The sequence below is a fragment of the Carassius gibelio genome, chromosome A25, assembly GCF_023724105.1.
Source record: "Carassius gibelio isolate Cgi1373 ecotype wild population from Czech Republic chromosome A25, carGib1.2-hapl.c, whole genome shotgun sequence".
Taxonomy (NCBI): Eukaryota; Metazoa; Chordata; class Actinopteri; order Cypriniformes; family Cyprinidae; genus Carassius; species Carassius gibelio.
The window spans coordinates 13473831-13492137 of record NC_068395.1 but is presented as its reverse complement, the minus strand read 5'-3'; the positions used below and the strand labels follow the sequence as shown (position 1 = coordinate 13492137).

Below are 18307 nucleotides of genomic sequence, written 5' to 3'. Positions count from 1 at the left end.
CTGACCAGAACAAAAATAGATCATGTTTGGAAAGTATTGCTTGTGGGACTGATTTCATGAAGGTGTAGCTATCTCATGATTCTTACAATGCTTAAAACGATTATTTTAAATGCTCCCGATCATCAACACTGATTAATGAAGGATGAACTTCTCTACACTCAAGTTTAAATGATATTAGTAATCAGAATGGAAGGTTCTGGCAGAGTTTAATGTCTTTTCTCCCACTGCGACAGGATTGTGGGTAGGTTTTTATCAGTTTTGTTCATCTCATGTTGCTCTCTGCATTTGAGCAGGGCTGGATTACTCATCTGGATGCTTTAGCTCCGGGCCTAATGTGCTGTGTTGGAGAGGATTTTTTTTTTCCTTTTTGCTTTGTCTAAGAGGAATGTTCGTTGACTTTCTTACCAAACGAGTCGAGCGAGCCATGTGACCAATCATATGATCGAGTTTGAGAAAAACAATAATTGTTTTGGAAGCTGGTTGTAAATTCAGCAAAAAAATATTTGTACTTTTCTTTTGTCTACAATTACATTTAAAGGCACAATATGGCACAAAAATACACATTTTTTATTTATTACCTGTACCTTCCAAGCAGCGAATAACTTAAACCAAGCGAGCGAAGAACATTTAACGTTAAATTGTCAAAGAACAGTATGCCTGACTTGAGTCTAGCGCGAGTTTAAGCACTTTTAAAAAATGATGCTTAAATCATACGCACTCCATCTGCACTTTGTTTATGATGAGTATACACACGCGCAATGAACAAAACTCTTCTAAATGCCTCTGATTGGCCGCTGCGTTCATAAACTCAACAGACTCTGGTGATAACATGCAACACTAAAAACGTGGAAAAGGATTCTTGGTGCAACATTGAGCAGATCTAAATTTAATGCTGCAGTCAACACCTTTTTTATTTTCATTTTATTCGCAACTGCTGTAATGGATTTAGTTTAACTACAGCAGGATTTTTGTCCATGTGTCTTGCCATAGTTTCTACAAGTGTAAACTGATAGTGTGAATATTACGTAATTGATAGGCGACGATGAACCGGGATGAGTCATTATGTAAAACTGGAATTTCCTTGGGAGCTAAGTGCACAGCTAGGCCTGTCACAATAACAACTTTTTGTTGTACGATTTATTGCCCCATAAATAATTGCGATATTTCATTTTAAAGACCATTTTATGCCACCGAATATAACATCATAATGTAACGGCATAAAATGCAAGAAGGCCTACACACTTCCAAATGACAACGGACATTTTTGGGAATATTTAGATCGTAGAACTTGTGTGGAGACTTTTCCATCTACAGACTTTTCCCGGACATTCTTTCTCTGTAAACAAAGGATGCACACTAACGTTTTAAAACACCATAAACGCTAATGTTTTAAAACACCAAAACCAAATCTTCAGATGAAACTACTAATTTTTTTTTTTTTTTTTTTTTTTACACCTGTAAGTAAATGCGATAACCTGTTTAATCCAACCGGTAACAAAAGTGACCGTAAAAAAATGGTGATTTTTTTTTTTTTTTTTTTTTTTTTCATATTCTTGTGCACAGTTTGTTTCCATGCACCTTGTGAAGTGGGAAAGTTGTGCCAGATCCCATCTCACTAGTATTACTCACACTGGCCTGATGTCACCACCTCATCATGATGTCTGGTCTTCTAGTATGTGTTTTTGGACTATAATTGGTAGTTGGACACATGAGAAGATGACTTAATGCTTTAGACTGAAAGTAAAGTCTGAACAGGAAGCACGTCCTGTAAATCAGTGACTTAATTGTGTTATCAGACACGGCAGATGCGGCTGGTATGTTTCAGTTGTCGTGAATCAGGTGGTGAGTAAACATCTCATGAAGTGTGTGGGATCAGACGAGGTTTTGTTTGGGCCTTAGCTGACAAATACCGTTTCATTGCACAAGTCCAGCCCCACATTTATTTTTCCAAAAAAAAAAAAAAAGTAACTTGCGTAATGTGAAGATTGATGAGATAATATGCTATTTTTTTACCTTGAGGAACTTTTATAAATGTGGTAGTTTTATTAATCGTCTGTCGTCAGAGTACATTTTTCAGGAACTTGTGGTTTTATGATTCACTGGCTTCTGGATCAAACATTTTCCTTTTGGCCTTCATGGGAAGACGAACCAAATACCAGTTATGAAAAAGCTTCTGCAACAGCTATGTTATACAAATATCTGTTTATTGATGTAAAAATAAAGACTTATTTCACTTCATAATCACCTAGATGTTGCTGTATCTTTCTGACTTTTCTTTATTCAGAGGCAGTCGTGTTTGGCTTTGAATTTATAAATGTCCTAAATATTAAATAAAGATTTCTGTGGATAATGTGAGTTCGTCTTTATTTTTTTGTCTTCAATAAGACTTGTAGCTCTTAAAATATAATAGTCTGATTTATGTCGAGTTTAGGTGGTAGTAAGATGTTGCATTTATCAAGGTTTCATCTGAAAAAAAAAAAAAAAAAAAAAACAGTGCATTGTCACTTTACCTCAGAATGTCTTGTAATTATGGTAAATGTTTCCTCTTAAACGTAACTGTAAAGAAGTAACTTCATTCGGAAGCCGGTCACACCACATTGACCGGAATATAAAACACACTGTCTGACCGAGAGCATACTGCATGTCACCCACAACAAGCCCCGCCCACGCGTGCGTATGATTGGCTGTCTTCTGGCCTTAAGGTACATGCCCCGCCCATTAACTGTTCTGATTGGCTGGCCTGCAGTAGAAAGATAACTTTGGAGCAAGAACTTTATATCCTCTTTCTACCTAGTCTTTGAAAAGATCTGCGGAAGGGAAGGGTAAAGACCGGTCGGTTCAAACACCTTGGACACTCAGTCCATTTTTTGTCTTTATAGCACTACGGATATGCACTCCCAGAAAACTCCCAGAAGCGGATTAAGTTGCAAGATGGTTCTTCAGGCTGTTGGTAAAGTTTTAAGGTAACGTAGATTTGCTGTTTTTATAAATCCAGTAGATTTGCATGTATCATAGGAGCTATAATACACAAAGTAACAATATTTAGTTAATAAATATATATGTGTATGCATAATTTAAACATTTTAAGAGCACTGCAGTGCATCCAGGAGAATATAATTTTTAACGCAGTTTCACGGATCTCATATGATTAACTTATTACATTAAGATTAGTAGCATATATATATATATATATATATATATATATATATATATATATATATAAATATATATAAATATTAATAGTATATTGTAGGCTATCAGAAGCCGGGTCCTCTATCAAGACTTTACTTGGAAGTAACAAGTACATGTAGCCAAATTGTTTGATTGAATTATTATTATTATTATTATTTAATAAAAAGCAGAAATAAAAGACATTTTGACCTATGCAGAATTAGAACAATGTTCATGAAGCGATAATAATAATATTCCAATCGTAGATATACGACTGGCTGAAAGAAAGTACGTGTTTCATGCATATTCATGAGCAAACATGAAAAGTTTTTAACGATACACTGCTTAATTTAATTGTTTGAAAAATTGATTTTTTTTCGTGCACTTGCACCGGTTATTACACTCGGGAAATTTAGATGATTAGTGCTTAGTGGGAAAAAAATTGCCTTATGATAAATAGATATGCAACCTCTGACAAAAATAAAATAAAAATGCATGTCTAAAATGATTGTTACAGTGACTTTCTTTGGAATACAATAGAGACAAGTGCATAGAAAAAATAGTCAAATTAATGCAATCTTTTTTTTTTTACCTCTTTAGATTGTCAAAAAATAAATAATAACATGACACTTGATATTTTTGGCATATAACTGCATTAATGTATCAGTGTGGAAGGGGTAAAACTGAAACTCATTTGGAAATGTTGTGTTTGTGGGGGATGGTTTCAAAGACCTCTCTCTTCAGCCACCTCTCTGTAGTGATCTGATGACCTCTCGCTGTACCATCCCCATCGCGCTGTTGCTGTGTTTAACACAATACTGTCATCTCAATGGCTCTTCACACACTCCTGATGCCCATGAGAACTAGAAAGCCCAAACTTGGCTAGACACACTCTGCCAAAGGCCAGCAAGTACTTTAGCATCAATGCTGAAGGTCACCCTGTAACCAGTATAAATGAAACCAGTATAAATGCTCATAAAAAAAATAATAATCCTTTTTAACAGTTATCCTGACTATACAGTAAATAAATTCTGGCACTAATATTAATATCTAGAGAGCAGGATGATTGATGGCCAATATCATAGCAATTTTTAAATATGTGATGTACGCAGAATTTCTGAAATGTAATGAACATTTGTTTTGATTCACTTATTAATTAGTAGTTAACAACCATTGTTGATCATCTCAAAATGTAAAAAATATTGGCCAGTTAATCATGCAGCCGGCTGCTATGTCAGTCCATTACTACCTGTAAACCAACTTTATTCATGGTGCTTTTTGCGCCAAATTTTAACCAATGGAAACCTCCTTTTCATCCCCCCCCCCATTTTTATTGTCATGTCATGTGACTTTCAATCATCACTATTTATGGGTTTCAACACTTGTCCTTGTTTTATGAGAATGAACTCAATGGCAGCTTTGGGAGAAACTTGCACTGGCAGTGTTTTGGTGCTTTTCCAATATTTTTCAGAATAATGGAATGTTTTCCTACAGCAAAAGAGCCCATTCAGGTATAGGTGCTGGATTGTTTCACTGCTGTTTACTAATTCCCAGATTGTAGTTTTGGTATCCATATGGCATCTTTGAAGTTTCCAGGCCTGTTCTGAGTCAGAGTGATTTAGGGATGTTTATATGATTTAGTTGCTTGCAGATGCTGGATGACAATGTGCACAGTGTGTTGCAGAATGTCAGGCCTCATGAATATATCATCTTTGAGATTCTGAACAGCATGCTGCGTTTAATAATTACTTTTGACAAGATGTTTACCTGGCAGTGAAGTAAACTGTTTAATTAAGTTCCCTAAGATCTTCATCCACATCAAACCTTTGAAGAAAACCAGTGAACGTTTCGCATGCTTTAAGATAAACACACATTATATTAATTCATGTTTTAAATGTATTCACAAGATGAAAGTCATAGATTCTCCTGATTGATTCTAATAAAACCAAAAAAACAATGGAAAGCAAAGCATGGAAATGCGTTTGAGGATCCAGAACAGCATGTTATGTCAGTACCCCAGTATAGTTGGTTTTTACATCAAGAAACAATTTGTACGTCCAAAAATCTGAACACACATTGTTTTATTTTAGCCTTCATGGGATTTCGTAATTTTCCAGGAAGCACCGTTTTTGTGAATTATGTGGCGGAGGGCAAATTCTCAAGCCATTAGCTAGTTTATTTTAAGAGGAAGAAAAACTTTCTAGCTGCCAGCGTACCTCCTGTTACACACACACACACACACACACACACACACACACATATCATGCCCACTCATAACAGTTTCCTGTAGAAATCCTTGCCATAAAAGGCATTGTAGTTTCTAGACTCTCAAACCAAGCCAATGTTTTGACCGAAGACCTGTATCATCCACCCATCTGTGTTTGTGTATCAAACAGTAAAATCACTTCTCTCAACATAGATTTATAGATTGCCATTCATGGCTTTACTTTGGTAGGGTTCACACTTGCGTTTAATCCGGTGTCACACCACTTTTGAGGTGTGTGATTTGATTTATTCGCAAATAAAGTAATATACAACAACAAAAAAAGCTTAAAGCAGTGAAATGTTTCTGTAATGTTGATTGTGTCAACATTGTGTGTTCAGAAGCAACTCCTTTTATTTTGAAGAATGGAATTTAGGGAAGTCACTCCTACATTTATGTTTAGATGTCACTCCCAAAACTTTGTAGAGTGTATGTAACCTTTTAAGAATACAAATCATCTTTGAATTTTGGACATCAAAATAAGTCTTTTATTAGTCAGCGGAGGGATGGGTTTTGCGGGAAGCAGTGTTTGAGCTCAGCTGCACGGATCCATCAAAGGATATGGCAGATGTTTGGATCTTCCAGCTGGCTCAAGCCTCCAGTTCAAATTCCTACCAGCTGGACCTGACAGCTGCCCGCTTGCTTGCTGGCATCACTTTCACTTGATAAGGATGGTTGATCCTTCAGTCTAGATCCTTTATACTGATCTAAGATCAGTTATGCAAGTTCTTTGTTAATACAATTCTGTTTAGCATGGTAATATACCACTACAGCAAGCACTAGTCAAGTATCTGAATGTTGAGCAGCAAGCTCAGTGGATGCTGATGTGAAAAGAAACCAGTCAGCTGCACCATGTGAATAATGATGTCATCATATCAGATTGAGTTCAAACGACAAATGACAGAACTTAGGTTTAGAGAAAATGTTATATTGCACTGTTGCATTACGAATCCTGGCTCGTGGAGCTTTCTCCCACTTCACTTCCTGTCAGCATACTGTCCTATCATGATAAAGGCAAAACCACCCCCAAATTTTTGAAAAATGTTTGTTTGTTTTGAATGAAAACATAAGCAGATTGTACAAAAACATATAAATGAGATTGTACGAATTCGTACGTATTACCACCAGTTTCCTAAAACATAAAATGGTGAAATGGTTTTGGTTGCTTGCTTATTGGGACAGATCCAAAAAAATAAAATACAATAAAAATAATAATTGTAGGTGTCATTCATTTCAAAAGCACTGGTGCAGAACTGGTTCTGCAATGTTTATAACCTCCTTTTGTTCCCATTTTAATAATGAGGTGGTTCATTGTTCAGCGAAGGTTTGTTATTGTTGAGAGAGGACCAATAATCCTCTTTTTTTTATTTGGTTCTTTGTCTTTATTTCCTTTTCATATTATTATTCTTTTTTTTTTTTTGTATCTTTGACCACATTACCCAAGAAGTAATTGCTGTGATTTATCTCCATCTCTTTCCTGTTTTACAGGGAACACTAATCCTGAGTAGTTAAATGGAATGAGATCCAAATAAATGTGAAGTTTACCAGACTTCCCACACTCCAATGATGTTTGATCAGACCGTTCTCCATAATTAACCCTTTTAGACCTTTGACACGAGTCAGATAAGACCTCGATATGGATGATAAGATCTTTCCCGCTCGGAAGCAATCCAGAATCCCGACAATCCCACAAACCGCTCCTTTGTCTTGGCTTCAATTGAAAAACAATGTATATGGACTTTGGTCTCTGAGATAGCGATGGTCCGTTGTGTGTGAAAAGAGGAACTGGTGAAGGTGGTCAGAAACCTGAGGTTGGGAATGAGGCGTTTACAGTGCAGAGAGGCTTTAACAGGAAATCATGTTGGTGGATGAGCAATAAATTCAGGGAGTTTCATTGTGTGATCATGCCAAACAGCCCTGTTTTAAGGCTTAAGGGAAGAAAAGAGTTAAAATGAATGAGCAGTAAAGAGAAATTCTTCATACAAGTGCCTTATTTGTTCACATAAACATAATAATAAACCCAAGATGAGTTGAAATGAGGGGCAAGGAAAGGATGTATTAGATGTTTAATGCCACTGTAATCTGGATCTGCCACAGCAATGCCATTCTGGCATTTATGTTAAAACTAGCACTGGAAGTACAAGTCTGTTTAGGGGCCCTAAAGGAAAATAAATGTCTAAGCGGTACAACTGTTTTTATATGAAAAAAAGAAGAAAAAGAAATCATTAAAAGATTTGAATTTGTGAACAGAAAAGCTATTATAACGAATATTTTATTATTATTGTAAATATTACAAACTGCTTCAATGATCATTTGAAAAAGTTGTCCACCAAAACAAGTCATGCGGTGCCGCCAACTTGCATAAAACAGGAAATTACATCATAGGGTGCACCCCTGCAGAACCTCATGACTCATAATTAGAATAAATTATCATTATTATAATTTTTATTTATTTTGAGGCAAGGTCAGTTCTGTCAAAAATGTCACGTGGTGCAACTCCCCCAAATATGATTTGAATTATAAAAATAAAAAAAACACAATTTTTTTTTTTTTTTTTACTTTTAAATAATGAAGATCTGTAGCCTACATGTTACAAGTTTTCAGAAACATATATTGTATTTTACTTGGTAGTTACACCACATGACATCTTTAGTCTTGGCATTTAAACACCGTTTGGGAAACATGTTTGAAAACCACTTGTACATTTAAAGTCACTAATGGCAAACACTTCACTCTGTGTGTCTCGTCTTATTTAATTCCTCTTCTCCGCTCCTTGCAGGAAATCCAAAACGAAGCCTAATGGAAAGAAAGCTCCTGCTGAAGAAAAGAAGCACTACATGGACCCAGAGTACACAAAAGTGCGGGTCATGGACTTTGACCTGAAAGATTTGGTGGCGCTACCCACCAAAGAGATCGACCTCAACGAATGGCTCGCCAGCAACAGTGAGTTCCCAAGCAAACATTACAGCCGTTTTGAGTGTTTGCCTTGTGTTTTGAGGCTTAGAGACTTTGTCCGTCTTCAAAAATAACCTTCTGTTAGTCATGAGTTTGGAAATCGGTCGCAACCTGTTTGCGGAGTATGACATTCCCAAATAGTAAATGCTGCAAAAAATGCTAACAATTTTATCGTAAACAAAGGTTATTTTCTGTTTAAAAAGAAATGTCCAAAAGAAATAAGTAGTTACTTAGTGCTGCTAGTTATCTAGCGCTCATCTTTAGGGTTAGTGATTTGAACAGACCCCTATACACAATTATATACTTCTAAGTGACTGGACTTTGATGATTCGATGATTTTCTTAAGGTGAACAATAAAACTGTTAATTCTGATGTTAGCATGTTGCTAAGCTACTGACAAGATAGGTAACAAAATATTTATAATATTTGTCCTGTTACTAGTGCTCATCCTTGTAGTTAGTGATTTGGTCAAACTCTTACGATTTCACCTGGCAAACAAAAAAACTTTCAAGTTTGATATCAGCTAATTGCTAAGCTAACAACATGAACGTCAATTAAAATAAAACAGGACACAAATTTCCCTGTGAGCCAAATAACCGTGTCAAATCCAGCTTTGAAATGGCTAACTAATGCTAATCCTTAGGGTTAATGATTTAGACTAACCCCTGACGAATTTCACCTAATGAAACAATAAAGCTTTTCACATTTAATGTTAGCATGTTGCTAATCTTAGCATAGTTAAATTAAATAAAAAAAAACATGGTGTACAGAAATGTTGTGTGAACTATTTTTTGTATATGGTCAACTGTTATTTATCGGTCAATTGTGGTATTGAATGAAATATGTTCAGAATCGACATTTAACAAAGTGTATAATCAACAACGTGGATTTCTTTCATCTAGCTTGTCACAGTGCATATTGTGATTTTCAATTACGAAAACATAGCGTTTAATAACACACCAACATTAAAACTAGCTTAAGGTGGTTGATTGGACCAGCTTAAACCAGCTAAGACCTAAGCAGCATAGACTGTTTTTAGCTGGTTTTAAACTTCACGCCATAAACGTGACTGTGATGTCTTAAAACGCTGCCTTCATAGGGAGCTTATTTGGTTTTGGAACAGAGCCATTGTAAAGCTTTAGGTCTTCGGAAATATCAGTTAAAGATTTTTAGTACTTTTTGAATGTCACCTTTTTAAAATTTAATTTGATTTATTTTTTGTCCCTTACAGCAACAACCTTCTTCAATCTCATAAATCTGCAGTATAGCACAATCTCTGAGTTTTGCACAGGGGACACATGTCAAGCCATGACGGCCTGCAACACGTAAGTTTCCCTTGTCTGTCTTTCTTGCTCTAGACATGTCCTGGGGTGAGAACCACAACCCCTCTTTTCAAGAGAACTGCTTCTAGATCAAATATTTCTCATTATTCACAATGTTTTTCCATTTTAAGGTCAGATCCCTGATCAGCACAGTTGCTCTGTATGAATCTGGGTTTGTGGGTCTGATTGGGTTAATGCATGACTGGAATAAAAGCTGACACACATCTTACAGAAACCAGTGCTTGTTTGGCTTTCAGATGTTGTTTTGAACTATTCTCAGAATCAGTTTGTTTGTGGTGGATCCAGTTAAATGACCTTAAAGGCCTAGAGTTGAATCTTCTCTCAAGCTGTTTGGGAAGATCAGAGCTGAGGCCCGAACTTGAGACGAAAGAGATCAGTTCTAAAGTTACTTATCACAACATTTACATTACAGCTTTAGTCCCTTGACCAGCACTCATTATTTTTACTCATTTTTAAGAGTGTTGTGACATTTCAATTTCACAGAATGTCAATTGTGCACATTCCCCTACTGAAACCAGAAAAGTATCCAGAAAATGTTGTATTTTTGCCTAATATCTTAAAAAACTCATTTTTAAGAGTATTGTGACATTTCAATTTCACAGAATGTCAATTGTGCACATTCCCCTACTGAAACCAGAAAAGTATCCAGAAAATGTTGTATTTTTGCCTAATATCTTAAAAAACAATAATAGTAATAATAATAATATAAATGTATAATTCATAATAATTATTGTTATAAAAATTATTTAAATGTATAATATGCATATATAATAAACTGTTGTTGTGTTGTTAGAAATAAGTTTTTAATGATTTAAATGTAAAACAAAAACATAATATATTGTTATTAAAAATATATATATGAATATATCTAATAAATAAAAAAATCTATGTACATTTATGTATTTATTACATTTTACTATAATTATTTTATAATAATTTTTCTTTTATAACAAATTTGTTCGCACCATACTAAGCATTAGAGAACTGAATTTCTATAAAACAGTTTCATCTCAATTGTGATGTAATTGATTACAACATAAGTACTGTAATTTTGGTTAAACACTCAGTATTTGAGTAAATATTCACAAAGTGTGTCTTGTCTTGTTAAACATTTTCTCCAAATAAGTGAACAATTTAATTATCATCGCACACAAAATTAATAATCCACCCTGATACCAAAACGCACTCGAAGGCTGATCATAAAAGTTAACATGAAACAGTTTGAAGTTTCATTTTCAGATTTCAAACATTTGAAAAATGCCCGTTATTGTAGAAATCACCCTTCTACAAGTCCAACAGAAATACGTGCCTCCATCTGTTCATGTTGCTCGACTCGTCCGCCCTGTTTGGCCGGAGTGAAGCCTGGGCGTGAATCTCTACAGACTGACCCTGTAGAACCAGAAACATGACAAACGTTCAAGGACGTGAATTACCAACACACAACACTAACAATAACACGCAGGACGAGGATGGGTGCGCTCGGTCCATTGAGAAACCATTTCTGATGAAAACACCTAAAGGGAGGGACAGCGACGCACACATAGACCTGATGTTCTGTGATGGGTCATATCTTGAGATATTATGCCTGTGCGTAGTATGATGGTGTTTCTTGAAATACACACACGTCCGTTTCCTACGGGTTGACGTTCATTGAATTTACGTTTGATTTACGTCTTTTCCAAACTATCAAAATGTTATCATCTTAGCCTTATAGATTTTCTATATTAAACTATGAAAACGTAAAAAAATAAATGAATAAAACTATTGTAATTTGAAGTAAAAGTTAAATATTCAGTACTTATTTAGTAAATATTTATATCGCTTTTTCGACAAATTATGACCTCATCATGTCGTCATTTACGCCAGGACCGAAATATGAATGTGTACATTTTAACTAGTAAGAAAACCATTTTAAAAGCTTATTATGAGACTTTTGATTTGTGACGAGGGGGAAAAGAATCAAGGTAAACATCACATCATATTTTGTGTTGGGAGAATTGTAACCTTTTGAAAACAAAAAGATTTTCGCATTTTATTCCCAAAATGTTTCATTGTTTGAATTTTCAGTCTTTTAAACCAGATTCTTGTTAAAAGAGTGAACGAAACAAACAATTAATAAAAATGTAGAAATGTTTGAAAACTTGAAAGTATGAAAAAAAAGTTCAGAAAATCAATGTTACGACAACAACAAACCCACTTGTTTCTATTGTACATATTGGAGTAAAACACTCACTCATAAATATGCATAACCATGTTTTAGATTAGTAGGCCGTCTAATCTGAATAGTTCACGTTTTGTTGAAGAGTTTTATGCGGTAGATTCAAGTGTTTTTGAAATAAACTGCCGCCGGTTGGACTTCATCCGAAGAATTCCCTCAGATCTGTAACTCTGTGTAGTTTGAAGATGTTTTAAGGTTGTCCGATATTATTCGTCTGTAGCATCTGTGTTTAACTACTAATAGTGCTTTAGTTTACCGTGAGGGTTATTTCAGTTCATGCGATCTTTAATTCCTCCCGTTTGGTTTCATGTGTGGCCTGCTCTTCTGTTGAATGATCAGCGTTGGTCAGTTATGTTCAGTTATGCGTTCAGTTTGCATTCCTAGAGATTTGTAATGTCTACAGCCCCTCGAACCCACGCTCCCCTCCCAAACTCAATGTCACGATGGCCAGTCCTCCTTAAAATGCTGATAGGAGCTGTACACGTTTTAACAGTAAATTGTACACTTTGTTCTGAAATGTGAATAAGTTAATTTTGACTGTCTTTGACTTTTACAGGATATACTACTGGTACGACGAGAGGGGGAAGAAGACGAAGTGCACCGCACCTCAGTATGTCGACCTTGTTATGACTTTCGTGCAGAAATTAGTGACGGACGAAGATATCTTCCCCACAAAATACGGTGTGTATAATCACTGGTGTCTAGCAGTCATAATAAAGAACAAGAGTTTACATTCAAGGAGTCAAGAGAAGTGTGAAGTTAACTCCTTAGATTAGTGTCGCCCTCTAGTGGTTTTAGAGGAAAATGGGTTTTGGGAATAGAAATTCTTCTGGTTTCAATAACTGTTGCACAGATATAATACACCACACATCAATTTCTCTTCCCTTTGTGCTTCGTGCTGCACTGTATTTGTTTGTCACTATTGAATCTATCTTATGTGGTTACTTTATTAAAAATATGCTATACATTTTAAAGACATGTATTTTCATTTTATAGTATATACTTATATATAAATGCATTCATGAATGATTTTCATTAATGGATTTTAAAATACAAATAGCAATGTGAAACATTTTACCATATTTAGTGCAACACTTTTATCTGTTGCCCACAAAATATAGTTTTTTCACTAAATGTCTGGATTTCTAATTGTTTTATTTTTTTTATTTTTTTTATAACTTTTGCTGTCGAATTATCCACTAACCTAGTTTTATATATTTTTATCAGATTATGAATATTACATATATTTTTTTTATATTTGTTTATTTTTCTTTATAATGAAGTAGTCTGTATTCAGTAGATTATGAAAGAATGATTATCAGTTCAACACACGAGAGAGATAAATACTACATTTATTTAAATAATAATAAAAAAACATTGAAAAACATTCACTGGTATCGGTATCGGATTACCCGAACAACAAATATAAACACAATTATAGGTGTTATGTATTCAAAAGACTAAAACCACAAAAAATGTTTTCCTTTACCAAAATAAAATATTTTATTACTAAAATAACTCAATCTAAATAAATTAAACCTTAATAAAAACTACAGAATAAAAATCTTAAAAACAAACACTTAACAAAATGACTAAAACTTTCATATTAAATTGAAAACTGAAAATATAAACATTTAATGTAATTCAAAATATTAATGAAACTTTAATATTATATTAATAAAACTAAAAATCATTAATAATTTTATATATATATAATTTGTAATCCAAGATATTTGATGATTAAAAAAGAAAATCAGTTAACAATCGATTTAATTACAAGCAATAAATCTCCTATTTAAACCTGATTTTTTTATTTAATTTAATTTTTGATTTACTTAATTCAATAAATGCAATGAATGACAAATAATGAACAACTTGATTTTTTAATTTATTGTAATTTTACTTTTCCACATTTGTTTGCAGCGTTTGAAAAGGCCTGCAAAATATTATAAATACCTTTTATTAAGATTTTAGGGGGTAATCCTAGCATGTTGTTATAATGTTCATTTCATTAAAGTGATTTTACTAATTCATCATTTTTATTTACTTTTATTTTTTATTTTAAATAACAGTCAGTGATGAATGCTGAATGCTAAATCTCTCTTTCCTTCCAGGCAAAGACTTCCCCAACTCGTTCGAGTCTCTGGTGAAGAAGGTCTGCCGGTATCTGTTTCACGTCTTGGCTCACATCTACTGGGCTCACTTTAAAGAGACCGTGGCTCTGGAGCTGCAGGGACACTTGAACACACTTTACGCACATTTCATCGTCTTCGTCAGAGAGTTCAACTTGGTGGAGCCCAAGGAGACCTGCATCATGGACGACCTGTCGGAGGTGCTGTGCGCCCCCCTGCCGCCCCATTCACACAACCACGTGACCGAGAGATGAGCCTCCAACTCCAGGAAGACCACAAAACGTGCAAGGCCTCCTTGGAAGGGCCCTTCTATCACCGTTTCTCACCGTCTTCATGAGAACTGATCAAAAGATGACGGTGAGGGCCGGTGGTCTGCAATTCTCCTACCAGCAGCACAGATTGGTGTGAATGTTTCCTACAGGACGAAACAATCTGTCTGCATTCTCATTGATACAGGAACAATTTAGATTTTAATTAGCATTTTTATTAGCGTTTTTGCGCATGCGCTCTGAGGTTTTCGTCGTCTTTTAGGGAATGGTGTTTCAGCTCGGCTCTCATCAGTGCCTTAGATTTATAGCTAAGGTATTATCTGTTTATATGCAACAATGTTTAGAAAGTTATCTTTGACCTCTGGCTCCCCCTTGTGGAGGGAGTGACGTCACCCACCGACCACTGTTTATGATCGCTGCAGCCTTATTTCACATCAAACTGTACCGAACTAGTGCAAAATCTCTCCTTTTCGTATTCTAGCCATCATTACTCATTGCTTTATGTTCTTTAAATCATTTACAATGGTTCTGTATGTACTTATTAGCTTTTTAAGATGATGTATAAAGGGTTTGCTGGTTTGAATGGTGCTTTGTAGGTTTCCGACAAGGATGTTAGTGAGATCTGGATGTCTGCTCGCTCCGAGAGAAGCTGCACTGTTGCATGGCAGATGACTTGCTGTGTTGCATTGATGAGCACATCCTCCAGCGTCGCAAGTCGCAACCTTTATTTTTTATTTCACGTTTTTATTCTTAAGTTATCAGAGGTCATGAATATTGTGGCAGCCCATGTGTGTATAAGATGCACATTAATTTTCCCTAGAAACAGATTGTACCTGTATAAGAAATCACAATAATTGCCTTTAGCGAGAGAGCATCTCTCCTCCTCGTTTTATTTATTTTTTCTTTTTTAATCTATTTGCAGAGTTCCTCAGTTCTTGCTTTCTTTTTATGTATTTTAATTATCTAAGTTAAAAGCCACTTGATATTTTAAGCTCTGCAAAATATAATCAGATTAAAACAAGAAATGCCACGTTACCTCGGTGTGTTGTGTTTACTTTATTACTGAGACCGGAAATGTTATGAAATAATTTAAAGGAAATGAAAGCAAAAAAAAAAAAAAAAGTGTGAACATGAAGAAAAAGAAATGTGTTCGGATTCACAGTTATTATAAAAGCGGAGGCTCAAAGTACCCGGATGACGTACCTCTGGCATAATTCTGAAGTGTGCATGCGGTGGACACAGAAGAGGATTTATGAATGGCAATGTTGTGACGCAACTGGCGCTGGTAGGTCACGTGACAATACGTTCACACTACACGCATTTATACGATGCAGAACATACTCCTTTCATTCACGGAGTAATTACAAATTCAGAATAAGTACCTAATCATGAGAGTATACGATTTGGATGCAACCAAGGCCCTCTATGTTTTGACATCATTAGAAACTTAGTTCAGACTTACAAATTTAAAGGTAACATAAGCTAGTAGTCGTTTGTAGTCATTTTAAATGTTTTACACATGAATAAATATGCTGTGTTTTTGTGCAGCATCACCTTAATATAATGGAAGCCTGTTTCAGTCGTGGAATAAAAGAGAGGGAGAGAATATGTGCAATTAGCTTCATTTTTATTCCGTGGCGGAAACGGCTACTGTAGAATGGTGTAGCCTATACACGCACATGAGATGAAGACTATACTTATAATAGTTTTATATAACGTTTTGAATTATGTATGGTGCGGCCGGGTCACCCCTTAGTGTGTTTCACCCTGTCTTTATACAGTCTTGTTTCCAGGGGGCAAGGAACTCGACCGGAAGTTGAAGTCGGGTGGGGGCTGCCATCTTTTAGCAGAACTTCACTTGCGTTAGCATCCCATTGACTCCCATTCATTTTGGCGTCACTTTGACAGCGAATAACTTTACATCTGAGGCATTTAAAGACTCCGTTTGTCCATTAATTATTTCTAAAGATATACGACAATGTATAAAGGGCTCCTTTATATTATATATTATGGCCCCATAGAAACAGTTTTTGTAAAAAATAGGCTAACGATTACCACTCATCTCGCTGTCGCATTACCATACAGACAGGAGGAGAAGCTCGCAGGCAATTAATTTAATATGGCGTACTGGCGTTACATTTTAAAATACTATACAAAATAATTAATCAGAATACTTACACCTGCTCACTCACGCCAAAGAACTCCCCGCTCAAGCTCGCCGTCTCTGCAACATTAACGATGGCAGTTTGCACGCACAGCTACTAGAAGATTTACATCTGTCAGACAGGTTGCTGACGTCGGCAAGCTTCGTTTGAGTCTGCGCGTCAGAAACGGAAGTGCTAAAAAAACGCTAAAAATGGGCTTCACTTGTCTCAATTGAGTTCCAATGGGGTCGCTGTGTCCATTTCTTTTACTGTCTATGATTGTTTCATCCAGGTAGCAACCTCCCGCTCTCTCTCATGAAGCCAACAAGGAAGAGACTAAAACTGTAACTCATCGACTGGCCGCTTGAGGCTGGCTGCAAAAGAGAGTCAATCCCATAACTTTACAGCAGGGAAAAAAAAGAAAGGTTTACTGCCTGGTTCAAAAGATGATTTTGGTCTATATAGCTAATTTTGACCTTCATGAAAACTGTGAGGGGTGTGGATTTTTTAATAACTCATCTGTTTAAACAGACTTTTATACAGTCTTGTTTCACCATGTTGAATTATCGCGGCTAGGAATGGGCATATCGATCCTTAACTAGCATGCGAGTATCGAAAGTATCGATTCTAAAAAATAAAAAAATATCGACACGATCTCTTTTTCTTTTTTTTCTTTCTTTCTTTTTAAAAAAAAAAAAACAAAACAGTGATTTAGTTTATTTAACAAATAAAATAATATGCATATATTGGACGAATAATTGTGTAGGATAGAACTATTTTCCTGATCATCTGATCACACGCAAGACAGAACTCCGTGTATTCAAACGGCCGTATCTCCCAAAAGTATCATAAGAAACAACTGAAGCTTTTTGGGAACACAGCCCAGAAAAATTATCAGAGGACAGAAAAACAACAACATATGTTTGAGTTATTTCACAATAAAATTGAAATGGTAGCCTATATAGTTTGTGGAATTACATTCAATTTATATGTAAAAAGATTATATTGATCATACTGTTAGTATAAATTATAGCTGTCAATTTATTTTATTTTTTTTGCATTTTATGCAGCCTTTCACTGGCAGTCCCATGTGAAAATTAACCATGGTTTTGCTAAAGTGAGGTGAGCTTATAGTATTATTTGTAGATTTCCATGGTTACCACTAACATATTTGAACAATAACAGCGTATTGGATGTTGAAATTCGTTTCAAACATAAAGTTACGTCTGTAATTATCAATGTTACTCATAGTAATTTAACAATTTAATACATTTAATAATTTAAAAGTTCAGTTTAGAAGTATGATATTGACACTAAAGTTTCGGTATCGAAAACATCCATAAGTCGCGACCGCGCGCATTTCGCAACACGTCATACAAAATCCTCTCGCTTATTGGCTGCTGCTTCACGCTGTAGCGCAGTGCAATGAAATTAGACGAAGGAACAAACTTATCTTGCTTTACCATCAAACATATCGCGAAAAAGCAGTATCTGTACATCTGAAAAAGCGGATTTGAAGCCAGAAGATCGACAAAGACAGACACGAGCATAAACGTGTGCCAGTGACATGGAGGAACGTCTGGATGATGAAAAATCCTGAGTAATGTTTGTGACAAATTTGCTTATTTTTTCCTGTGTTTGACAGGTAAGATTATTACTTTTCGTGTTTACGCTCTCTAAAACTCACGAGTGTCATTTTATTTTTATTAAACTCAGAGAAAGTCATACTGCGTCTACTGGTACTGGAAGAATGCTAATGCTAGCTAAACTGCATGTCCCATTAATAATATGTGGGTCAACTTCACAACCAAT

At 35.3% G+C, this 18307-nt stretch overlaps 1 protein-coding gene across 12 annotated transcripts in view; it reads left to right on the top strand.

Moving 5' to 3' along the window:
• LOC127947066 (MOB kinase activator 2) overlaps positions 1-15386 on the top strand; it is a 45303-nt gene extending 29917 nt beyond the window's left edge. For 7 of the 12 annotated variants that reach the window (XM_052543990.1, XM_052543984.1, XM_052543985.1 and 4 more), the window contains 5 exons: positions 2880-2963; positions 8214-8377; positions 9621-9714; positions 12507-12631; positions 14065-15386. In XM_052543990.1, the coding sequence (XP_052399950.1) occupies positions 2880-2963; positions 8214-8377; positions 9621-9714; positions 12507-12631; positions 14065-14336 (739 nt within the window). In that variant the 3' untranslated portion in view covers positions 14337-15386. The remainder of the gene's footprint in view (positions 1-2879; positions 2964-8213; positions 8378-9620; positions 9715-12506; positions 12632-14064) is intronic. The other 5 variants (XM_052543995.1, XM_052543993.1, XM_052543991.1 and 2 more) reach the window with 1 other exon arrangement.
• The last annotated feature ends 2921 nt before the right edge of the window (positions 15387-18307 follow it).